The 25,731-nt window shown below is 38.8% G+C and overlaps 1 protein-coding gene across 1 annotated transcript in view; it reads left to right on the top strand.

Moving 5' to 3' along the window:
- Nucleotides 1-652: 652 nt before the first annotated feature.
- The window catches only part of FAM204A (family with sequence similarity 204 member A), a 36,828-nt gene continuing 11,749 nt past the window's right edge, over nucleotides 653-25,731 (top strand). The window contains exons 1-6 of the mRNA XM_058544098.1: nucleotides 653-1,007; nucleotides 6,384-6,625; nucleotides 7,171-7,258; nucleotides 7,399-7,429; nucleotides 7,618-7,717; nucleotides 17,831-17,920. Of these exons, the coding sequence (XP_058400081.1) occupies nucleotides 6,392-6,625; nucleotides 7,171-7,258; nucleotides 7,399-7,429; nucleotides 7,618-7,717; nucleotides 17,831-17,920 (543 nt within the window). The 5' untranslated portion in view covers nucleotides 653-1,007; nucleotides 6,384-6,391. The remainder of the gene's footprint in view (nucleotides 1,008-6,383; nucleotides 6,626-7,170; nucleotides 7,259-7,398; nucleotides 7,430-7,617; nucleotides 7,718-17,830; nucleotides 17,921-25,731) is intronic.

Raw genomic sequence — 25,731 nt, 5'->3', positions numbered from 1 at the left:
CTTCCTCTAAACAGAGGCTGGCAGGGTGCCTGCTTGATAAAAAAAAAAATGTGCAGAAAGGAAAAAAAGAAGGGAGGGAGGGAGGGGAAAAGGAGGAATGAATGGAGACGTTCCCACAAGGACCTATGGAGCATCTGCAGCGCTTCTCCCTCCTTGAGGAATGAATTCAGTTCAAGGTGTAAGCCAGGACTTTCCTCGCCCCGAGCACCGGCCTACGGCAGGGGACGGAGAAAGAACAAAGCCTTAGAAAACGTCCAGAAGGAAGGCGAAAACGGTGAGAGAAAATGGGTAGAAGACAAGAAGAAAGAAACCAACTCCCCTCTTCTTGTCGATTTCAAAGCGGAGCTGAGCTCGGCCGGTTGCCATGGCGACCCCGGGCCAGAACGGCTCCAGCCCATTGGCTGAGACGCCGGAGCCAATGAGAAGGCGCGATGTTAGCGCGGTCCTAAGATGGCTGCCAGGTGGCCGGCTCCAGACCGGTGAGTACGGCTGATTGCGGGGCTGGCTTCCGGCTGACCGGGGCTCTGGCGTGGCGGGTCCGGGAGGGTCCGGGGCGTGGAGTGGGGGGGCCAGCGTGGGCGGCCTCACAGCCTCTCCGCTGAGCCAGCAAAGCGCCCGGCGCGGGCCCAGGGGAGCGTCGTCTGCGGGGCCGGCCTCCGCTTTGCTCGGAAGGGGCGTCGCAGCGCTTCCCCAGCCTGTGGGCGGGAGAGGGGTTCTCCGTCCATCCCAGCCGAAGTGAGAGAGGGAGAGGAGGCTTCGATCGGGAAGCAGGCTCCAGTTTCCAGTTGCTGTACCCCAGAGAAGAGCTGCGGTTAATGGGAGTGTCAGCAGGCTAGACATCCTGCAGCAGAATCTGCGGCGCTTAGTTCTGTGCCCGGGAAGGGATGCTTCCCGTTTGGGGATCGGAGTGTGGCTCTGCCGCCGGAGAGCCTGCAGTGTACCGGGTTGTGCAGCCCAGCAGGAAAAGGTGGACCTTTCTAGAGCTACCCTTTGCAGTCTTGAACCTTGTAAGTATTCTCATAGCGGCATCCGACTTAAAATGAGCCTCGAAACATTGTTGGTTAACTGCAGATCTTTCCCTGCAGGGTCTTGTGTCTGGGGAAGTGTTTTCCAGGCCTTGACTGAACAAACACTCTCTTTAATTGAAACAAATTTATACATGTAAAATCCTGCTAAATAGTTTATCTGGGTAATCAGATTGGTAACTTAAATCCGAAGTTAGGCCTGTGATAAAGTTGTACTCTCTCTACCTTTTTGAGAAAAGGGAACGCATTTATTTTATTTTATGAAAGTAAGTGGGATGTTTACGTTAATGTTGGTGAAACATGCTTTAAAGTATTTTAGTTAAGTAACTAATTCCAAGTCGTAGAAACTGATTATTGTGTAAATTATTTAACATAGTTTTCAGATTGGTGGGTGGTGGTGGTTTGTGATTATTATAAAGTAAGATTAAATTAAGATCAGACAAGGTTCAGATTTCTGTTATTATTTCTAATTGAATACAAAATGTGGGAAATAAGACAGCATCCTTTGGTGAAATGGCATTGAAATTCTGGAATGTTAGAGACAAGAGACATTTTCTGATTAAACTGCTCAGATTGTATCTTTTGGGTTTTGCTTATAAGCAGCTCCCTGGTCTTCCAGAAAATGTGACGTTATTACCCAAACTTCTGAATGTGACTGTGGTGTATGCAATTTATTATAGCATCTTACATAGCTTTCTGCACTTAAAAAGTGAGAAAAAAAATCTTAATCAAATTTTAACAAGTCAAGAATTACAGGCTAGAATCATTCTTCAGACCCACTTTCAAATCTTTGTCTCCAAGATACTACTTAAAACTCTGCCCTCTAAAAGTTTGTAATTTGTAGTTACAGAGTTCTGTTTTTGTAAAAAAGGGGATCACAGTGCATTAGGCAAGTCAGTTACCTCATCTGTAAAAGAGAGTAATTCCTGGTGGCAGGGTAGCTGTGAGGATTAATGGCACATCAGTGCCTGTCACATTGTTTGTGTGCCATGTATAGCAGTGACCTGCTTTGTTTCCTCTTTCTGGTTCTGTTTCTTCTCTCATAACTGGGTTTTCCTTCCCTTTCTCCAGAGCATCTTGCAGGTGTCCTGTCTGAAGTACAGTCTTATTGAAAACTAGCAATCTTGGCTGTGGCAGCTAGGTTGAGGAGAGAACCTTGTCTACTGGGGTGTTGGGGTTTAATCAGTGTTGCATCTGACTGGGAGAGAATGGAGTGTTACAGCAAAGAGTGAGGTGACTCTGGGCATTTGGGCACATATAATATTACGATCCATAAAGAAACATTTTAGAGCTGCAAGACATCCCAGATCATCTGATCAAATCCTTCATTTTATAGCTTAAGGGTGGAGACCCAAACAGATGCAGTGACTTGCCTACAATTATGTTGCTCAGGACTAGAAACGTGTCTTCTGACTTTCAAAACTGTTTTTCCCTGCTATACCCAAAAGGATTGGGTCATTCCCAATCCTTTTACAACCTAGAACCCCTTTTATAATTTGATATCTCCATGGATGCCATATTTTGAAAGATTGTGTCTACTAAAATATATTCATTGTTATTATTTTTTAATAAAAATCAGGTCTGTGGCTACCAATCAGAGCCTCTGATTAAAGAATATGTGGTGAAGAATAATGCTTCGTTGAATTTAAGTCTCTTCACCTAAAGGTGGACGATATTGTTTGAGGAAAAATAAAGTATGCTGGGCTTTTTGAATACTGAACTTAGCTTAGAGACCTCCGTTACAATCTTCATAGAACTTTGTAAAAACCTTAGATTAGGAACTGCTGAACTGTGTTGTGTTCTTGACGCATTGTGATCTGCCCAAGTGTGGTAAATAGTGACTGTGGTTGGTTTTCAAGGGCCAAAGAAAACCCAGCCATTCAGACTAGGATGATACATAAATATTTTCAGTTCATAGTAAATTGTGTCAGCCCAGGACAAAAGATGTGTTCTACATAGTATATACAGAATTTTTTTGAAGAATAATTGTGGAATGGAAAAAATCTTAACTCTAGAGGTAGAGAGTGTGTGAAATGAAGAAGGTGATATTCAAAACTACAGAGAAAAAAGGGATGCTGAATCATTTGCATCTTCTTTGGGGTCAAAATGATTAAATTAAAAATTGTTTGAGTTACAAGCTAAAAAATGAAAGCTTATGTATTGATATATGAACTGTTACATAGACCTGGCTATAATCCATACTAAAAAACTAAGTTTCTAGTTCTCAGTATGCCACGTCTCTTGAGAATAGCTGAGTAATCTTTCACATTTAAGGGATAATTTGGAGTGATCTGCTTTAAAATAAGAGTACGCTCTGAAAGGCTTAGGGGGAGAGACACTTCAAAGAAATAGAGGATCATCCTCCAAAGCAGCCGAAACAGAAATAACAGGAGGCCTAACATAGTACCAATTGGTACCAGAGTACAATTGGAAATGTATGAATGACACATATGTGCTGTGAGTAGAAAGATAGTGTTTTCGAACCTGAGGCCAAAGCAAGTCATAAAGCAGCCACTCCATATTGGCTGATGTGCAGTCGAGCTGCTGCTCATATGGGCAGCTCTGCTTTGCAGGCTCGTCAGTGAGGGAGCTGTGTTTATCAGTGGCTACCGAGTTGTCCTTCTGTTTGTTTGTTTGTTTTGCGCAGTCATAAGAGAATGGCACATCACTTTAAAGATGTTCCAAGAGTTGAGTTCAGAAACATACCTTATTTGAATTTTGCCTTATTTTATGGATTTGGGCATAGAGTGTACTTTTTAAAAGTTATTTTAACTTTTCTCTTTTCTGCAAGCACACACAAGGAATTGTAATACCAGCCAATGTCATACTGGTAGAATTGGCATTAAGACAATTCTTAATGCCACATCAGCAAGAGCTAAAAATAGATGATTTTGAGAAAGTCCAAAAAGTGATCAAAAATGGATAACTGCTTGAGGCCTGATGAGTCCAGGGCAACAGAGACTGGTCCCCAGGGTGAAGCCTGTTTGGGTGCCCAAAGCACAGACTCACCCTGCAGAGATGCTGAAGCAGTGGTCCAGTGGAAGAACTGTGGCCGTCTGAGAGGCATACGTCTTTCATGAACAGCCATAACTGAGGTCTGGGCTGGGTGGTGCTTGGCTGCTGATGGACAGAGCCTTGCCACGTGTGTACAGTGTTGGTTCTCTGAGGTTAGGTGTTTTTGCCTGTTTTGTATACTGCTGTCCTCATGTCTTGAAGAATGCCTGGCACACAGTGGTATGCAGAAGATGCTATGGACAGGGAAAAGGAACAGTGGTTTCAAACACAGACCCCAATTATGCTAAGAAGGCTAAATCTGAAATTTGTTACAATTCTTAAGTCCTGAAATGGTTAATGAGCCTAAAGGTATATTATATGCCGGTGTCAGAGTTGTGTTGGAGCTTATTATTGCTTCCCTCTCTTTGCTCCTCAGAACAGTAGAAATATTTTTACTAATAGCATAACATCCGTTTTCCAATATTGCATGTTTTATGTGATGTCCTGTGTGCTGACAAAGTAACTCAAGACTTCCTCCATTACAACTTTTAGAATCCTCAGGCCAGGTTTAGGAATGGATCCAGGTCTTATGGGGCCTGCAGCTTATATAGTTTTGGGTCTCGTCTTTAAAAAAAGGAATACAGATTCTAAATAGAAAATTAGGTATAGTGCTTTGAAGGACCTGTGCAAAGGAGGAGCCTTGAAGCTTAGGCTTCGTTATCTTCCTGGTAATTTGTTTCTAGTTGTATTGCTCCATTCAGAAAAGCAGACACCAACATTTTCTATAGAAACTCCTGTCATACTTGGAAATCAGGGAAGTAAATGATTTGCATCATTTGCTAAGTGAATGTATTTGAAACATTAGAAACTTCAAAACTGCCTTGTGAATGCTGCCACCCGTAATAGAAATGATAAAAATGCAGTCCATGGCCATAGAATAATAGCAACAAGAACTGAGCATTGATCGAGCCCCTGGAACCTCCTAAACCCCGTGTTGGGTGTTTTCATGACTTATCTCATTTAATCCTCAGAATAACCCTGTACGCAGTGTAATTATCCCTGCATTACACATGAAAAAACTGAGAGTCTGAGGTGTTAAAAATGATTTCCATACACGACTAGTGTATGGTGGAATCAGGATTCCAGTTGGAGCAGATAGATGTCAGAGCCCTTCTACTTAAAAAGCCAAAAGAATATTTTGGTGAGGGTGTTTCAGAGAGCTGACAACTGATGGGGCTGGACCTAAACTGCAAAAAGCAAGATCTAATTCTTTGGTCCTGGGAGGAGGTGCTTAATAGATCTCAGGCATCCATTATTCAGAGTAATGCAAAATCCCCTGATGCCTTTGTCTCATAGAGAATGGTGGTGGTTTTCTTACTAGAGTCATCACAATAGGAGGCAGAAAACTCAGCAAGAAAGATTTCCATCCTTCCATTTTATTCCTTAAGAATAATAAATCATGAGCAGTATAACCAATTTTTCTATTTTAGACATCTTTTGAACTAACTGGTTTTAGCTCAGTGTGTATGCTAAAATAGACTGTGCTGTGGAGCTCAATTGTGAAAAGGTATGCAATTATGCTAATTTTAGCAAATGATTAAACTCCATTTTTTAAAATCATTTTTATTAAATTTAACAATAGTTAATGGTTCTTTCTACTAATGGGCCATATAGCTAATGATGAATATGATCCTGAACTTTAACATTTGTTTCCCAAATACAGTATTGTTATACAAAAAAGCTGTACATTTTTGTTAAATTGTTAGGATTATACTCCATTTAGTATTATTTTAGCAGACAGTATAAAATTTAAAACTAGGACATCCTTTTTATCACCACCCTTTCTTCAAGCTACTTGTACGGCTTAAAAATTTTCCTTTGAATAATTGTTTTCCTACTCGTTAGACAATCCCCTGAAAATTTTATACCAAATACAGGTGAAACATTTAATTTTATTTTCTTCTTTAACTGTTATAGCTTGAAATATAGTATTATAATTCTTAAATTGCCTGCAGTGTATATTGTTAGGCTCTTAACATTCTTGAGCAATGAATACTTTTACTGAATTTCCTTTTTTTGGACAAAATTATCCATATACTAAAGAATCAAGGTCCTATTTTCTTAAGTCATTCATCTGGAGGTGTGTCTTATAACAAATTTGCTTAAACTACTTTATGCTTTTTTTTTTCATTTATACAAGCAAAGATTTTAATTATTTTAATGTGGAGAGTACATTCCATTTTAGATTTTAAAAAAGTTCAGATGGACTGTTCCCAAACCATTGGTATAATTATTCGACTCCTGGGGTGTCTTTTAATGGTTTTAAAATTCTTTCCATGTCTACATTCATCTTTTTCCTTTTAGAAGAAAAGATGTGGAGTGGGCTGCTACCTCCTGGCCTAAAAGAAAGTGATGTTGAGTTGAGTTCTGAAGATGAAGCCCCATTAGAGAACTCTGGACTTACCTTACAGGAAGATAAAGAAGATGGGACTGTGACAAAAACAGAGATCTCAGATTTCCCTACAGATGGACCAGAAACTAAAGCAGAGGCAAATGTAAATGCTTATGAAGAATGTCCCTCTGGAATTCCCTTAAATATGTGGAATGTAGGTTTTCTCTGATGTTCTTATTAAGTCTGTGTATTCGTGCATGCTCCTGTGTGTCTCTGCCATGGTCAGAATGTATGTGTCCTTGGGAGGTAATAGGTGGGGAAGGTTGACTCGCAGTACTTTTATTACTTTGTGGATCTGTGGTCAACCCATTGGCCACTCAGATACTTGCTTTCATTTGTGTTTTGTTTTTCATAAAAAGAGGAAGAAAAAAAAACATTTAGTAGAATTAGCTACTTTGTCTAACATAATACGTGAGGAGTTTCTATGCTAATTTTATCTCTTTGTCATCTATATGAGTCATTGAATTTTACTCTCAGATTATCAGATTGATTTATTTAGAAATAAGTCAAGATAAAAACTTAGGTTTTGAGAGAGTCTTGAAGAATAGAGTATCTCAAGAAGAACTGAACTGCTTCTATTAAATTTATCTTTTTATAAATGCTAGAATATAATTTTTGTTACTTAATACATTTGGTGTTTTTTGAATATATACTTTGCTTCAAATGTATTTGCTTCTCATTTTTTTTTCTTTTATATAGAAATTTCAAGAATTGCATAAAAAACATTCTGAACAGAAAACTTCAACTTCAAGATTCAGAAAGAAGAAAAGAAAACACTCCAGAAAAGGTGTTGTGTTTAAATTCAGGTTAATTGTCAATGGTGCTAATGTTAAATTCTGACTAATTGAGCTCAACAATTTTTAATAAACATAATTTTGAAATAACAACTAAATACTTAGGTATTGACACTTTGTGAATTCTTTTTAGGTAAGTTGAAGAATGAAGAAGAATCTCACAGGTAGGTAGAATTTAAAATATTTGTCTATTCTAGATAGTATTGTAGAACTTGTACAAATAGTTGAACTACTTACATCTGAAACATAAAAACTAATTGTTGTAACATAATTGTAGTACCAATTAAAAACAGTAAAAATAAAAATGAGTATGTTTTATGTAAAACATAAGTTATTGTCTGTCTTCTTGCAGTGAACAATCCTCAAGGGAAACCCAGTGGAAGGAGCTTACTCAGTATTTTGGAATCAATGATAGGTTTGAACCCCCTGTTAAAAAGAAAAAAATTGACAAGGTAAGATATTTTTTATTGAGTCTTATATTAGCCAGTGGGAAATGTGTGTAATTAGCCTTGCCTGGGGTATTTCTCCTCATTAATTCATTCAGTGAAAAAGTTAAAATGCCTATTGTGTGCCAAACAAGATGCTAGATAAACAAGTAAATACATAGTTACAAATAATTAAAAATACAGTTAAGAAGGAAATGAACAGGGTCCAGCACCGTGTCTTAGCAGTTAAGTGCGTGCGCTCCGCTACTGGCGGCCTGGGTTCGGATCCCGGGCACGCACCGACGCACCGCTTGTCCGGCCATGCTGAGGCCGTGTCCCACATACAGCAACTAGAAGGATGTGCAACTATGACATACAACTATCTACTGGGGCTTTGGGGGGGCGGGGGGAAGGAGGAGGATTGGCAATAGATATTAGCTCAGAGCCGGTCTTCCTCAGCAAAAAAAAAAAAGAGGAAGATTAGCATGGATGTTAGCTCAGGGCTGATCTTCCTCACAAAAAAATTTGAAAAAATAAATAAATAGAAGGAAATGAACAGGATATTGTGAAGAAATTAAAATGGAAGCCCCACTTTAGCTTGGGTGGTCAGGGAAGGCCTTTCTTAGAAGATGCCTTTCACTGAGCCCTGAAGGATGGGAAGGAACCATCTATATAAAGAATGCTAGTGTAGAGGTAATAACCTGGATAAAGATCCTAGGGAAGAAAGAGTCATCATGGGACGTTTGAGTAACTGTAAGTAAGAAAGTCATCCCATCTGGAGTGGAGTCAGCGAGGACGAGGGTGGCCCATGAGAAGATTGGAGAGGCAGGCAGGCAGGGACCGAACTGTGTAGGACCTTACGGGGCATAGTAAGGAACTGGGTTTTAGTCTCACGATGCAATTGAGAGTCATCCAAGGGTTTTAAGTTAAGGGAGTGACATGGTCTAAGTTATGTTTAAAAGGGTGCTCTTATGTGGAGAATGGACTGTGGGTTAGCAAAAGGAGATGAGAAGAGAAAGGAGACTTCTAGGCATGAGATGATGGTGGCTTGAACAAGAATGGTGCTACTGAAGATGGAGAAAAGTGTATGGATTTGAGGTATAATGTAGAAGTGGAATTGACAGTATTTGCTTCTGGATTGCTTGTGAGGTGGTGGGAGGATTTGGGGCATGAGGAGGGAAAGAGCCATTCAAGGTTTTACCTTAAGCAATGGTGTGAATAGTGATGCTAGTTATGGAGATGGGAAAGCTTGGGAGGGGAGGAGATTAAGAGTGGGGCCTTTCCAAAGTTCATTTTGGGGCATGGGTGATATCAGCAAGCAGGAATAGAGTAAACTGTTGGTAAAATGAGGCAGGAGCTGGGAGGAGAGTCTGAGCTTGAGTTACATATTTGGGAATCATCAGTCTATAGATGATATTAATACATAGTGGAGGCTTGAGTGAAAGAATAGCATACATATGCATATAGGGAAATGTTGACAGACTCTAGGAGCATGAAGATTGAGCACTGAGCAGTAGGGCTGGAGGCACAAGGGCCTGCCTGTGTGAAGCCCAAGTATATTATACCCTGCATGTGTAGACAGATGCCTCCTTTTTGAATTATTGCTGTAGACTATTGTGTGTCCTTAGAGATTATTACCGTTTTCTGATTAATCAGTATTTCCTGTGAAAAACCTCTCATTTTAAACCCCTCATTGGGTAGTATTGCATTGAGGGCACATGCGTTAAGGAACTGATGCAACAGAATTTTGCATGTGAACCTTTTGATTCCAACTTTGCCAAGAATTCTTGTCATCTAGTCCCTGGAACACTGGCGAATTGGAACCAGGATCACTTTCTGCTGCAACTAATTACTGCTACTGAGTAATCTCTTTTTTTCAAATGTTCAAGCAGGTGCAGAAATGCTCAATATCTTACAAAGAAATATCACTGGTAGAGTTGAAACTAAAACTCAGGCTGTATTACACCATTCTCAGTTCTCTAGCTTCACTGCTGAGGGAACTGATAAGCATTTTAAAGTGTAATTGCTGTGCTCTTGACCCTTGTGATTCTAGTGGGCTGGGAGGAGGGATCTTGTGAGGAGGATGCTCTTGACCAAAGCTGTTGTAAAGCAGGAGGCAGGAGAGTCGTGGTGACAGCAGTGGTCCACGGGCTGTCTCTGACCAACCTGTTTTGGAGTCCCAACCGCTGACCAGAGTGCTCTTCGGAGGGACGGAATGGTTAAATATTGGTTCTCATAGGGAATATTTTTTAGACTTTTACTTATGAATTAGGTGGTCTTTGATCTTCTGTGATTTACAGTATTTGTTAATGTTTTCTCATAACTATATTGACTTTCGAATGTCTAAATTATTTCTTAGGGATGTTAAAGCTGTGAAATTAAATTTTTAGCCATTCTAAAAAGTAGAAATTTTGAGAGCATTTTTGTAATCTATCTGTATTAGAATTTTATTATTACTCTACGTATGTGAAATTGTCCCTTCTTGTTAGTCCCTTCCCTGACTCTTATTCATTGTCTAAAATTGGGAATTTGTGTGGAGTAACTTTAATAAAGCAAACTAGGATTCCTTATGCAGAATCTTGTAAACAACTCAGTTTTAGGAACTAGTGTTCTGTTTCACATTATACATTAGATGTATTCTAGAAAAATAATTATAAGTCAAGCACCATTTTAAAAATAAAATTTCTATTTAAGGGAAGCCTACCGTAAATCCTTTTGTGATTATCCATTGGTCTAAGTTTGGATTTTCTTAACAATAGACACTTCTCTATATGAATGACATCTGACTAAGAAAGTTATGGCAATCTTCTAAATAAGGAAACTGATGCTGGCCAGGCTTGTATCTGCCCAGGATTTTGCCAACACTTAATATTCTATAAGTAAATGCAACATAAAAGAAAGAGAAGGATATAGTGCAGCCACATTATTTCATATCCTCTTGGTAGTTCAGCATAATTGCATGCCAGCAGGTTCACACTCATTCTTTGGTTTGGGATCGCTGTTTTACATGCACCCCTTTGCTGTCATGCTGAAGTCTCTACTGTGAATCCAACAGAGTAAATAGACTATTAAAGAATGTCCACATTGGAGGCGCCAAGATAAAAGCTAAGAATAAATGTAAGTCCAGCAGATAATAGCTACTGCTCAAGAAATGTAGAGAGGATCATGAAAATCTGTAATGCAGTTTGGACAAAACTAGCATGGATTTCTAGTCCATTATTTTATTTCTCTGGAGAGAGGCTGATCTGTTACCATATCAGAGAGCTTTTTTAGTCTCTATTCACTTAACTCGCAAGAATGGTAAAACAAACAAACTTCTTAATCTTGTGTCTATCGTACAGTCTTTTCTTTTTTTTTCTTTTTTTTTCTTTTTTTTTCTTTTTTTGGAACACTGCCAAGCTAAAACTTGCTCAGCCAAAGATGTGTATTTACAACACTGCTGTCACCTGCTTCTCTGATGATACAGAGAGGCTTATATTTTTAAAATGTAATATCCAAAGCTGTTTTAAAGTGTTCTTTGTATTAAATACAGCTATAATTGTGTTTCTGGCAACAGTTCTGGGACTTACTAGTAATTCTGTAATCATAACAATTGAATCTTTGTGGGAATTTCTTAGAATAAATTTCACTTGTTAATTTCATTATAAATGTCTCAAATATTCTTTAGTTGAATCAATTTGATCAGTCAGCAGTCATTATTGAAGTAGTTTTATGTATACTTAATGAATACTTCTTGGCGTGAAAAACCAGAGATACTTTTAATAATTTTTAGAGTAATTGTACAACGTATTTGATAATTTTTTGTTTTAGTTATTTATGAGAGGACTGCTATTGTATAATGTATCATTTTTCAAACTTATTTTTTTAGCAGAATGCTTTTTCTAACCAGAATCTTACATGGATCTCCAATATACAGATCAGATCAAAGGCTGGCTGCCTTGAGTGGGTGGGAGTAGGGTAGGGATGTGGAGGGTGCGGAAGTAGGAGGAAGGGGCGGGGGGAGTTGTAGTGGTGCTGTGATGTTCCCCTGGCATCAATTGCAAAGCATTCTCTCTTGATCCCTATGTGATCCCTGTGGGGTGGGTAGGTAGAGCCAGTATTATTCTCATAATATAGATGAGGAAACTGAAGCCCAGCATGATTTGTCTAAGAAAACGAACAGAGCAGGTAAGAAGTGAAATGAGAATTTAACCCAAGTTGTTTGTTCCGAAATCTAGATTTTTCTGAAATAAAGCCCAACTTAGTTTTTTTTGTTGTTTTTTTTTTTTGGTGAGGAAGATTAGCCCTGAGCTAACATCTGTTGCCCATCTTCCTCTACTTTATATGTGGCCCACCTGCCACAGCATGGCTTGACAAGCGGTATGTAGGTCTGCTCCTGGGATCTGAACTTGTGAACCCTAGGCCGCCGAAGCAGAGCCTGCCAACTTAACCACTACGCTACTGGGCTGGCCCCCCAACTCAGTTTTTACTTACCTGATTCAAATAATTTAAGTAGGTATGATTTATATATAAAGGTAACAATACTAATTCTTAAGGCTTTTTCCCCCCTTCTTTGTGGAGAGATTACCTAATTTTTTTCCCTAGATATTTGGGTCTAATCATAGCACAGCAAACTTTAATGGACAATTCATTTGTATTAGGCTTTAAAAATCGAATATATTATCCAAACGAATATTTAGTAGCAAAATTTCTGTACCAATATATTGTGGTACAGATTGACTTAAAGAGCTTTAGTCACATATTGAAAGAGATTCTACATGTGCACATATGGATGGTTGGTCCTTAATATGAAATCGAGATCCCGTGAATTTGTTAGATATTTGTAGTACTGCCTTCTTGACATCTGCAGCAAAACTGTTAATTAGAGGTTCCTTATTGCCTCATGGGAACCTGTTAGATACTGGCCTTAAATGATTTTCCACCTGTGGCCAAATTGCCACCCCAGCCCCACCCCAGTTTGTCTGTATTGAGATATAGCTTAAGCTAAATTCTGATTCCTGCCAGAACGCATCTTCAAAGCACACTGAGACTCTGCAGAGTATCAGCAGCACTCTGTGCCTCCTGCCACTCCTGTGGTGTGAAAGACATCCCAGGTAATTCCAGTAAAGTTTACTCTTGGGTCCAGCTTAAGACTTTTTAAAAGCCTTAATACTCAAATCTTATTTCATGACACTACTTACTGACTCAAAGTTGAATTCTTGGGTCTTATGCTTGGATCTGAGCCCTCAACAAACTATGATGAGGTCTGTAGCCATACAGAGCTTAACTTTCTCTTTGTTTTAATGGTATCCTGATATTTAGATATAATAATGTGAACAACTTATTTATTGAATGACAACTATATTCTAAAAACTTTGCTGGGTATTTTACATATGTTTTCTTTGACCCTTACCATAACCTTGCAAAGAAAGTGGTATTCTCATTTTACAGGTGAGATAACTGCAACCTGTAGAGGTTTAGGCACTCACTCAGGGTTGCTTGGCTAGTAACCCTTGGGTAGTAGAGGAGCTGGAATTTGAACCCAGGTCTGACCTTACCAGCCATGCTCTTTGTAAACTGTTGCTAACTTAGGGTCTTAAGGTGATGAAAATGTTTTACCTAAGGATGTTTTTTACTAATGTAAGCATTTTGAATGTATTTGGAATGTTAATATCTTCTTTTAGAAGCAGAAAGTTTGGGTGTGCATATGGAACCAGAAATTTTTCAGAGCCAAAAGGAACTATTGTATTTTACTTAATAAATTGCTAAAAGAAAAGGGAGAAAAAAAGAAGCAGTTAAATCTAGTGAAACTTTATTGAAATTTTTAAAAAACTTCTGAAGGAGCTATGCAGGAAGGAGAGGCCATTGTATTAGCATTTCTTAAATAGAATACTTTATTTTTACTGTAAAAAAGTATAAATACAAAGTTCCAGGTGTAGGTACTCTGCTAAGCTCTGGGAGCCAAGATGGAGAAGATACACTTCATGCCCTCAAGGAATGTATATCCTAGTAGTAGGAGCAATTTGTATATAAATAAGTGCAGTAAAATGTGACCATTTTTTAACCATAGGGGTATTATTACCCCGGTATTACTGTTGTGGAATTCTCTTGGGAACTTCTGAAAGCGGTGGATATGTAATAAATGTTCCCTGTTTGAGTAGGCTCCTTTCAGTGCTTTCGGTCCTGTTCAGTCAGTGCAGCCGTGGATTACTGAACTGTGACTGTTAACTCAGTCACAGAGCTGACTGAGTGCCTCCTATGTGAAAGGAACTGGGCTAGATGCTGGGACCCACCAAGCTAGTAACACACGTGTCTGCCCTTTGTGAGCATGGAACCCAGGAGGGGAGACACACAACTCACTGTAGTGTGTCAGACCAGCAAGTGCTGAAGAGAGGCGTGGAGTGCAGCGACAGCGCAGAGTGCGGAGCAGTTAGGTACTGGGCATGGGAACGGGTGTGGCAGGGTCAGTGGGTTTATAGGGATGAGGGAGCCTGCAGAGATAGAGAAGGTCACATTTGACATGAGACTTACAAGGATGATTAAGAGTTTTCAAATGGAAACACATCAGAGGCACAGGAAACATTAAGAGAATAGTAAATTTGGCTAGAGATTAGGAAGTACAGCATTGCCCAAGATGGGGCTGAGAAAGCATTTTGGGACCCTATTGTGAAGGGATTTGGAATGCTATTCAAAAGGAGTGAAGAAGTGATAGTGTTTTAAGCTGGGTAGTGACTTGGTATCTGCTTTGGAAAGATAGAAGACCAGTTTAGAGATGGTTATAATCTTCCAAACAAGAGATGATGAGGCCCTGAAGAAGCACAGAAGGGAGAGATGAGAGACTCTACCAAATAGAGTTAAAATAAGAGCAAAGGATTGGAGGCATTGAAGATACCTGAGGATTCCATTGGGGTGACTAAGTAGGTGCTCAGCTCCAAAGGAGAAGTGGGACAGGAAGTGATGAGCTTGTTTGTAGGCATCATAAAAAATTGAAGACCCTCTCTTTGCAAGGCCTTTAATAGGAGGATAACTAGCAAGTAGCTGGAATGTAGATTTTGATACAGGGGGGAGGTCAGATGTTTTGAATTATTTAGAGATAAAGGAGCTTGTAAAAGTAATTGAAGCCCTGGGACTGAGTATATTACTGGGGAGAGCGAGAGTAAGAAGAAAAGGGGGCCAGTCACAGAACCTTGAGGACTGCTATAATGAAGGGCCAACAAGAGGAGATAAGGAGTATCAAAGGAGATTTAAGATAGATATTTGGGGAGATAGTTTCAAGAATGAGGATGTAGTTAATATAATAGAAGATCAAGCAGGAGGACAAATGGTGTCACTTATGGCTTTAGGGGGAGCAGCTTCAGAAGAATGATGAAGACAAACGGGATAGAGGATTGAATGAGAAAGGACATGGAGGCAACTGATACACTGTTATACAAGAGAGATGAGGTACCAACATAAGAAATCAGTTTGAGGAAAGCAGGCTGTTTTAACTCATCTAGCCCCTGGTGCAGAATGGGGAGGGCAAACTTGTTTGTAGGGTAAAAGATGAAGGAAAGAGAGAGGAGAAAATTTAAACAGGAAGGTTCTGGATAATCTGTAAGCATATGGGGTTATGATGAGCACAGGTGGTGGGATTAGTTTTGTGAAGGGAGTTGGTTCCTTCTTGGAGGCAATAAGGATGGAGGAACAGAGTAAATGAAGATAACACCTTTTGAGGTAGATGAGAGGAAGATTGTAGAAAGGACATATATATCCTTGGTTCTTTTCTTCCCTCCCATAAAGTAGGGAGTAAAGTTATAATCTACTGAAAGAGAAGCAGCTAGGGTGGAGGGTATTTGGAAAAATGGGAAAGACATGTAACAGCTTCTTAGAGGAACGTGGGAACTTTCAAGGGCAGAATTGAGAGCCCACTCAGCTGAGTTTAAAAAACAGCTTTTAGTGAAGCCAGTGAATTGCGTTATTTGTTTATCTCTAACATTGCTGGGACACCTGGATGCTAAAGGACACAGTAGAAACAATGGTTGGGAGTAGCCAAAACAAGATAAGATGGAGGACATTGAAGGGCCTGCTTAGGTCAGTGGTTCTCAAATTTCAGCATGGTTAGAGTCAATGGATTGCTGGGCCCCGTCCCACAGTTTCTGATTCAGAGAATTCGCATTTCTAACAAGTTCCCAGGTAATGCTGATGCTTGTAGTCCAGACTCAGACTTTGAGAACTCCTGCTTAGAGTCTAGTTTGAAAAGGTTGATCATGAGTTGCAGGCCAGAGAGAGTGGATAAGAGAATCCAAGAAGGGACTGAAGGACTGTGAGAATAAATATGGTAGTGCCGGGGTATAGAGTTCCAACTGAGGACAAGGCAGGTTCACTGACTGTGAAGACTTGGAGTAAGTGGAAGCACAGAATCTTGTGTTCAGAGAGAACTCCAGATTGTAAAATTTTGCAACTGGAGCTTTCAGGTGATGTCTATTACATGGCCTAGAGCAAGCGTATTCACAGGATTGGTCTTCCAAGAGTTAAGGAGCCTGTGCCTGAATGTAACTCAGTGTCCTACTTCCATATCTGAGAAAATCTTGTCTTCCTCCCTAACCACCACCCCCAAAAGCCAGTTAGACAAAACTATGTATGGTAACGTAGTTGATTTGCATTCTGGCACAAGCTCCATTCATGGACTGGCACTCTTCACAGACCAGACTGGTACACAGACCACACATAGAATGACACTGGCCTAGAGTGTACACCGCTGAGGTGGGGTGGAGTTAGAGGTTCCTGAAGATGATGGATATTGGAAAAGTGAGTCTAGTATATTGTTGGGATCATCAGAAGAGTTCTACAGAAATACAAGAAAGGGAAATTTCTAGAGACAGGATCAGAGTGGAAAAAGGACAGTAGTCACATGGCCTAGGGTCAGAGACCAAGGGACAACTGAATGAAAGTTTCAAGCTTCCATTGGGAACAAGGAAAAGAAACTTATTGTCCTCTCAGCTCCTTAGGTGGGGTGAGGCATTGTGAGAAGGAAAAATCTTCACTTAATGTGGACATCAGTGACAACCTCACTGGTCTTTGTTTCCGTAATCTTTTTAGGCAAATTATGTGTGGGTATTTTTTAAGTCTTGTTTCAACAAAGGCTGCCTGGAAACAAAATTTCTCTTAGTTGACTGGTATAATCAAGCAGTACACTGATGGAAGAGACATTCCCAGGACTTCTTTTATTAGATAAGGAGGGAGAAGTTGGTTAACTGAAAATGTGGAAATTAAAGGATACACTAGATAAGCCATTGTTAGGATAAAATTTTCTTGTAAGACCATTTTTTACAATTTATATTTTCTGTAGTAACTATTTCCACAAACTATTCCACAATAATTAAACTCAATTATTTAAGTCTAAGCATCTTTCCATAAATGTGTGATGAACCCTACTAAGTCTGTTTGGTAAACCTATGAAAATTTTAATTATGATTTCCTGAAGTATCTTCAGTAGGAAATGAAAATATTTCCATAGGAAAATAAAATCATTCTTATATATATCTTTCCTCCCATGTTTAATATCCAAGTAATACCCACAGTCAAAGACTAGGAGGGGCTGTTGAATGAAGGTCTCAAGCTGCTAGAATGGGCAGTAGAGAAAAGAGGCAGAGGAGAATGGTGGTTGAGAATACAGGCTCTGCGTAAACCTAGATTCCTGTGATGTACTCACCGCTTACAGACTGTGACCTGGGCCAAGTTAGTGAGGCTAACCCTCTGTTTCCTTATCTTCAAAACAGGATAATAGTATTGTTTCATGGAGTTGTTATAAGGATTAAATGAGCTTTCTTATAGTGCTAAGCCCAGGGTCTACCGCATAATAAGCCGCTATCGTGTCTGTTATTACCATTATTACTGTTATTAAGGGAAAGCATAGGTCTTGGAGTCACAAAAATCTGGATTTGCATTTCCTTTTTCTTAGTTCAGGAAGTTGTATGTCCTTGGATAAGCCGTTTAAGGTCTCTGAGCCACCTTCTCCTTGTCAGTAAATGGGAGTGGTACCAACCACCGTATGGGGTCACTGTGAGCATTAAATGGTCTAAGTATGCAGCGTGTTTGCTGTGGTCCCGAGACATAGTCTTTGCTAGCAGATATTTGCCTTTCTATCCTGCCTTTAAGTGTTAACGTTTCTTTTCTTTCTAGTCGGGCCTTGAAAAGAGCATAGACCAGGCTGTGGAAGAGTGGAACATTGAGAAGGCGGAGGAACTCAGCAACCAGCTAGCTACTCGAGAGGTGAGTCACACTGATGACACATTTTCTCATTTCCACATTTTCTCAAATGAATGTACATTCTTTTTATAATCATGAGTAAGTTCAGTATTCAGATATTTGATCTCTTTTGTCACTAGGCAAAGTCACACATAAAGAGCTCATATTGGCATATGTTTGGTGGTGTTTTGCATTTCTTCTTTTGTTCTTTCTAGGAAAAAAGCTCCACTGTAGCTTTCATTTTTAGTGTATCCCTATCACCTTCACCTCATTCTTAAACTATACCTGCTCCACGATATTAGATTACACAGAGGACGTCATCAGTCATCTGTGTAAACTGTTGGCCACATGCACTCTTCTTGCTTACTCACCTGCAGGTGAACATTTTATCTAACCTGAGACTAGTGATGAAGTGACTGTTTCAGTACATTCTTCAATGGAAATACTGTTCCACTCTTACATTGTCAGATGTTAAAACATCTACCATTGGTGGCTCTTTGTTTTCTATTTTTGGCTGCTGGCCGTAAGTATCTTGTGAGGTTTATATATTTATGTAGGGAAAAGACAAGTCCAGAAGTGAGGCTTAGGAATTCTGAAATTATCGGGTTTTTTTTCCCCTTAAGCGTTTTAAAATCAATTGTCACATTAAGTACTTCTGTGTATATGTATATATGTGTATTTATTAGTGTTAATCCAAAAGATATTATAAAGCTATGAGCTTGAGTTTGGGACGTAGGCAAGAAGCAGCATAAATGGCAGTTATGTGGCCTTTTCAAAAACTAAAGTAACATTTAAAATTTTGTTTGCCTTTTTCCTGTAAGATTCATTCTTCCCTTCCTATCTTATGATACTTCTTGTGCTTTCAGTTTGACATTTGCTCAATTTCATCTTTAAAGTAGCTGTATTTCATTGATTATAGCCTTCATTGAATATATGATGGTCCTCAGTATCCATAGGGGATTGGTTCCAGGACCCCCCGCAGGTACGAAACTCCACAGATGCTCAAGTCCCTTATATAAAATGGCGTAGTATTTGTATTTAACCTATCCATATCCTCCCATATACTTTAAATCATCTCTAGATTACTTATAATACCTGTACAATGTAGATGATATGTAAATAGTTGTTATACTGTAGTGTTTAGGGAATAATGACAAGAAAAAAAGCCTGTACGTGTTCAGTACAGATGCAGCCACCATAGGCCTTTCCATCCATGGTTGGTTGAGTCCGCACATGTGGAACCTGTGAATGTGGAGGGTCAACTGTAATAGCATTTTATTGCTGCATTTTCACATAGAAAGACACAGGTATTACATTTTAATAAAATGAATTTGATAGTGTTTTGGGTGGTGCCAGAAACTCAGTAGCATGTCAATGTTAGTTGTTGATTATTATGGTGGTTTCTTCAGTTTGATACAGTTTGATGGATATCTGGGCCCTTATCCCTACAAATCAGCTATGTGCTAAAGATTGTCTTTAAAATTCTGCTCAACAAACATAGTGCTACTGTTTCTTAGTAAGTGGACTATTTTGACACTTGGAACTTACTTTTTAATAGAAGTGCCTTTACAAGTAGTGATTAAGTTTCTTGGCCAGCCTGCAAGTATATACAATATAGCACATTATACCAGGAGTATATCTGATCGCCAGATTTTGGGAAGTTGACCAGGAAATGTCAAGAGAATGGTGGGGAGGGATCCAATGGGTGGATGTGGCTGGAAGGATGGGGAGGGTAGGCACAGTAGGAAGTAGCTCAAGTCTAAGTGTGCTTTCAGTGGATAAAAGGCACATAAGGCAGCAACACCAGTCATTGGTCTGGGTCACACTTAAATAGGGAGTGTGGAAGCTTTTGGCAGCCTGCTCTGAATATCGACCTCATTTGCGTCAGGAGAGAAACTTTAGAGAGCTGGTACTTAAGTACATATTGTGCCACATGTTGGAGCACATGTCTCTTGAATCTCTTTAAAATTCTGGGTATTTGTTACTGTGTGCTCTCCAGCAGATGCCTGTACGGCCAGCACGGGGCTGGTCTCTGAGTTGACTAGATGGTTCCAGTAACGCTAAAGATAGACATGTAATAAAAAACAGCAGGGCCTTAGGGTATGGCTGCCTGATTGTCTTGGGAAACACTATGGACTTCTGTATCTTGACTGCTCTTTCAGGAATCATAGGACTCAACAGACTGGTGTCCCATTGTCATTGCTTGTCCAGTCTTCCTTTTGGAAGACCCAAGAGTTGTATATTTTGTGATGTCTTCCAAATAACAAGGTGACTGTGACTCACCAAGAGGCCCCAGGTCAGTAAGTTTCCTCAGATCTTTGCTTTGCTAAAAGGAAGGAAGAGAAACGCAGAACCTAGTCCACAGCATTAAAATGTGGGCTCCTCGTGATCCGTGGATGGGTGGCTGTTTTTTTTTTGTCTTTGTTTATTAGCACCCCCTCCTGAGGCAAGGGGAATTCAGAGAGAAGCATTTAATTTACTGCAGGTTCTGTGTTCTTTTTTAGGGTAAGTTAGTAATGCTGAATTTTATGAGTTGAACACATTTGATTTTTTAAAAAATCTTTTATTTTGAAATAATTTCAGACTTTCAGAAAGTTGCAAGATTTGTAAAAAGATTTCCTATTTATATTCTTTACCTAGATACTCGAAATGTTAACTAACATTTGCTTTAACATTCTTTCTAATTTATATACCTTGTTTAGAGTTGCTAAATGTCTCACTAATTTCTCTTATAGCAAAAGAAAATTTTCTTTTTCCTGGTCTAGGATGTTGTGTTTTGTTGTCATGTCTCTTTAGTCTTCTTTAATCTAGAAGAGTTCCTCAGTCTCTCTGTGCTTCTCAGGACCTCAGTACTTTGAAGAGTAGAGGCCAGTTATTTTGTAAGATGTCCATCAGTTTTGGGTTGTCTGATGTTTCCTCATGATTAGATTCAGGTTATGCATCCTTGGCAGGAATATCACAAGTGGTGCTCTGTCCTTCTCCATGCAAGATATCAGGGGGAACATGTTATCTCTCTCATTTATCGATGATGTTACTTTGATTGTTTAGTTAGGGTGGTGTCTCTAGGTTTCTCCTCTATAACGTTAGTGTTTTTCCTTTTGTAGTTAATAAGTATCTCTTACAGAGATGGGAGATAATTTGAGACTGTAAATATTCTGTTTTTTATTATACTTTACTCACTAGTTTTAGCATCTATTGCTGATTCTTTTCCTGCTTGGGACAATTATTATTATGGTGGCTACCAAATGACTTTAGATCTTTAAAATATTATTTGATTGTACTTTTCATCTTCACCTGGCAAACCAATGTAAAATTTGGCTTAAATGAGATATTGGATTATAGAATCTTTTATGTATTCACATTCAGTCTCTCAGTACACCTGGACAGTTGAGAATTGGATATAGTTTTCCTGAATGATGCACTGGGAGGGGATGGGGTCACCAGTGGCCTTGTGTCCACCCGCGGTTGCATGTTAACTCCCACCTTGTCTGCCTCACCCCTGTTCGCTTGTGAGCTTTCCTTTCTCTGCCTTTGAAGCTGCCTGTCAGAATGTACAGAACTAGTGCCTCAGAGGCCTCAGAAATGTGTGCTTCCTTTGAGGGTATTAGGTTTCCACTTTTGTGTTTTGTTTTGTCATACTGTTATTTTAGAAATGGGAATTGCATAATATTGACTAGATAGTTTTCATTTTAAAAGTTATTTCCTGTCACACTTTATGACAAATAAGATTGCTTTGAAATACATGATATTTTCAGCACTTGTAAGGATAGTAAACATTTTTCTAAAGTGTTCTTTTTACTTCCATACAAATGTAATGCTTTGTTCTAGTAAAATAAATTAAACTTATTTAGTGTGGGGTTAAAGAATTCTGATTAAAAGAAAAAACAATAATTTGGGCCCTATTTTTTTTCCTTGTATGAAGGAAAAACATCTGGAAAGTGTTTGCTGTTCAGGCAGAGACATTGGAAAGATACTGATGCCATGTTAATTAAGCACCCATGAAGAATAACTTAAAGTAATCAAGATGGAATTCTTGAATAAATAGTTTAGTTTGAGATTTAATTTTTCATATTTATCCCCTTGGTGCCAGTCACCATGGATATGAGGGATGGGATTTTGAGAAGTAAGTAATTGTGAGTTTGGAGCCGAAACCCTTTATGAATTAAATGTATTATGTGCGTGGTAGGTGTCCTTTTGGAAATCAGGTATATTGGTTTTTAATCAGTATCATTTTCTTTTTTCAAGAAGCAGTGACTGGGACCTGCTGATAAAGACTTTGCTCAGAGGCATAGATCCCAGAGTTCTTAAAGCCTTTTCCAACCATAATAAGTGAAACTAATTTTTGATGTTTAACATTTATAAGCCTGTGAAACCAATGGGGCAGCATCAGTATTGAGAAAAATGAAGCCAAAAGTAGAACCATGTCTGAGAATGGTCCTTGGAAACAGTTCCTCAAAAAAAAAAAAAACGGTATGGCAAAATAAGGCTGTTAGTGCACTATCATTGTGACACATCAGGCGCATATTTTTCCAGAATTACATTCCCGTAAATTAACAATGATATTAAGGATGTATATAATCTGATTTGGGGGAATGGCTCAAGTTCACATGTTTGAAGCCTAGACTGTGCTATCATCTTTGGTTTTGCTGTGTAATAATGTGGTTGTTTTGGGACCGTCCCTCCTATTGATTGAATACTTCTTTGTTAATAATCTTGGGGGAGAAATGAAGTGGAAAAATATAGTTGGGTTTTTGTCATACTTGATGAAACTGTCCTAATTTGGAAAAAAAGTTGTTTTTTTAAAAACTTATTTATATATATATATATACACACACACACACACACACACGCATACACACACACACACACACACACACACACACACACACACACACAATACCCCGCGCCCCCCAAGTATTTGAGCGTATGTGTGACTTGTTAACCTCAGGCTTGAGTTGGAAGTACGTTCCATTCATTGATAGTGATCCTTGAAAATGCCATCCTTTGGTACTGTTCTTGTTTTTTGTTTGTTTGTTTTTGTTGTTTTTTTGTTCTTGTTGTTGTTTTTGTGAGGAACATCAGCCCTGAGCTAACATCCATGCCAATCCTCCTCTTTTTGCTGAGGAAGACCGGCCCTGAGCTAACATCTATTGCCAATCCTCCTCCTTTTTTTTTCCCTTTTTCTTCCCAAAGCCCCAGTAGATAGTTGTATGTCATAGTTGCACATCCTTCTAGTTGCTGTCTGTGGGACTCGGCCTCAGCATGGCGGGACAAGCAGTGCGACAGTATGTGCCCGGGATCTGAACCCTGGGCCGCCAGTAGTGGAGCGCGAGCACTTAACCGCTAAGCCACAGCCGGCCCTGGTACTGGTCTTTTATGACACGTTATCTTTGTTACAATCCAGATCATACCAATTTATAGAAATCAGGAGAAACAACTATTTTAAAATTAAATGCTAAAGCCTAGATTTAATTATGTAGGCAGTGCTTAGGTTGAATCTCACATTTTGGAAAGAGAATTTTTCTCTAGGCATCTTCATGTTAGCCTGCTGTACATAAAAACCAATTTGGTTTGGCAGCAGTGTGAGTTTCTACCACTGAATGAGTCACACCTACATTAACTAGATATGTTGCTCAGGTTGATTTCAGTTGTACCTATACAGTGTCAGGGAAGAAATGAATGGGGAAGAGAGGTTGTCTGTGAATTTTGTTTGAGGTTTGTATAGCTCAGGCCCTTTATAGGTTACTTTTTCCATAAGTGACGCAAACGGGATGGTCTTTGGCAGCACCAACTAAACTTAATTCCTTGAAAACATCAAGACTTCATGTTATAACACTGTAACCATTTTATGTAACCTAGAAAGAATAGTCATATTGTTCTTTTACAGTTTGCAAGGTATTTATATTCACATCTGAGATGTTTTGGTTGTAATCTGCTGCCATCTTTGTGAAGACCAAAAACTTTCAATTTGGAGTAATGATAGAATATTTTCGTATTTTAAAGCTCTTTTGCTTGAACTTATGAATGGAGGTCTAAGACAATGACTTCAGCCTTTAGTGCTGTTGAGCACAGTATTTATTTAAAACCTAACCAAGGTATGACAAGTATGAATGATAAAAAATAATATCTCATTTTAATAGTATTCTTTTTATAGCTATAAATAAATACTACATTGGCAGTATGAATTAAACTGAGAATTTAATTTTAATTTTATTAAATTTATTAAATAGACTACTTAGAATTTTGGATTCAAAACAAGTTAATAATGTTGAAGTATTAATAGTTTGTTAATATGTAAAAAACAAAGGTAGGAATGGCTTGTTTTAAAAACTAATGTTTGAATTGATTGAGTTGTATTCTTTCCTAGCTAAATAAATTAAATGCTCTCTAAATTTAGGCAGATTATTAATTGGTAGCTTGAGCTCTATTTTTAGATCAATTTACTAGAAAATGTGAAGGCGTTCTCGTTGAAGAGAGATGTATATACACATTTGAGGAGATAGTGTGCATTTTATGTTAACGTCTAAGAAGTGGCTCTTTCTCAGAAATGCGTTGGGAGCTGCAGCCTCGCTCCAGCGTGCGGAATTCCCCCTGCAGTTGATTGTTTGGCTTCGGTTTCCCTGAGAGGATTCTGGCTACAATTCACCCTTTTCATTTCGGTTACTAGTTTCATGTCGATGTGCATGCCATGTTGTCTTGATGGAATAAGAGCTTGAATTACGCCCCCCTCAAATAATACAATTTTGACAGAGTTACCTATCAAAGTACCTGGATCATTATCATATCTAGAGTTCAAAATTGAAACATTTGTTTAAATTTTTGAAATAGAGATACTGCCAAACTTGTAAGTTTAAAGTAACTTCTCATCAGTGCTATTTTCAAAGCTCTAATATTTTAGGAAACGTGTTTGCATCACACACACAAAACCTGAATTGAAAGACGTACTATAGTAAAGCAAATCTTGTAGTTCTAAACCCTGTAATCTATAATCCAGAGAGCAAAATTATTTTCTTCCCATTTTTGTAACTGCTTTCTTTGGGTAGAAATATCTTAACAAACATGTTTCCAAGGTAAAACGATTTGTTGAGATACGAAACTGAACATATATTCCAATTAAGTATTACAAGAATTTATCATTGGAACCCGTGACCACCCTATAAAGGAAGGCAGGTGCTTTCTGTTTTCTTAATTATTGTGCTTTCTAGCCACTGAAGATTGAGTGATTAAAATAAAAATGCATTAAATATTACTCATTTGTATATTAAAATTTTTAAATTAAATATCTGCATTTCAACATTTTATTTTTATAAAAAGGAGATTATTTTTGTTGCTAGTACCAGGGGTATATATGAAGAATACATTTTTTCACACAAAGTCATCTAATGCCTGCAAACTCTCTGGCAAAATATATATTATGTCCCTCTTTGGAATTTTACTGCTCTGCCTTCAGTCCCTTACTTTTTCTTTATTTTTTTCTTTTCCAGTTAGACAGTAGCATTTTGGACCATTTTCTTTGTGGTATATTTCACTTATTAGCCAAGGGCAAGAATATAGGGCTCGGGAGAGAAGAGTGCTCACGGAGTGGGCTTTGCTGGTCAGCAGCTTCATGAGCCACCTGGGGAAGCTGGCGTGCTCTGCCGTGGGAGGGGCGTGTGTGTCTGTGAAGGATCTTCTAGAACTGACTCACTTTGATTAACTTTGGTCATTTCTCAGTGGTTTTTTAATTTAAATGTTCCTCTGTGTATCATTTCGTAGTCTGCACATAGTCCGGGGGTTTTTAAACAGTGATTTTAATTCTTTGAAGCCTTGTTCTCTTCAGTTCTTAGAAGCGATTC

The sequence above is a fragment of the Diceros bicornis genome, chromosome 6 (assembly GCF_020826845.1).
Source record: "Diceros bicornis minor isolate mBicDic1 chromosome 6, mDicBic1.mat.cur, whole genome shotgun sequence".
Classification (NCBI taxonomy): domain Eukaryota; kingdom Metazoa; phylum Chordata; class Mammalia; order Perissodactyla; family Rhinocerotidae; genus Diceros; species Diceros bicornis.
Note: the sequence above shows the minus strand (reverse complement) of the source record. Positions and strands in the feature narration are given on the sequence as shown.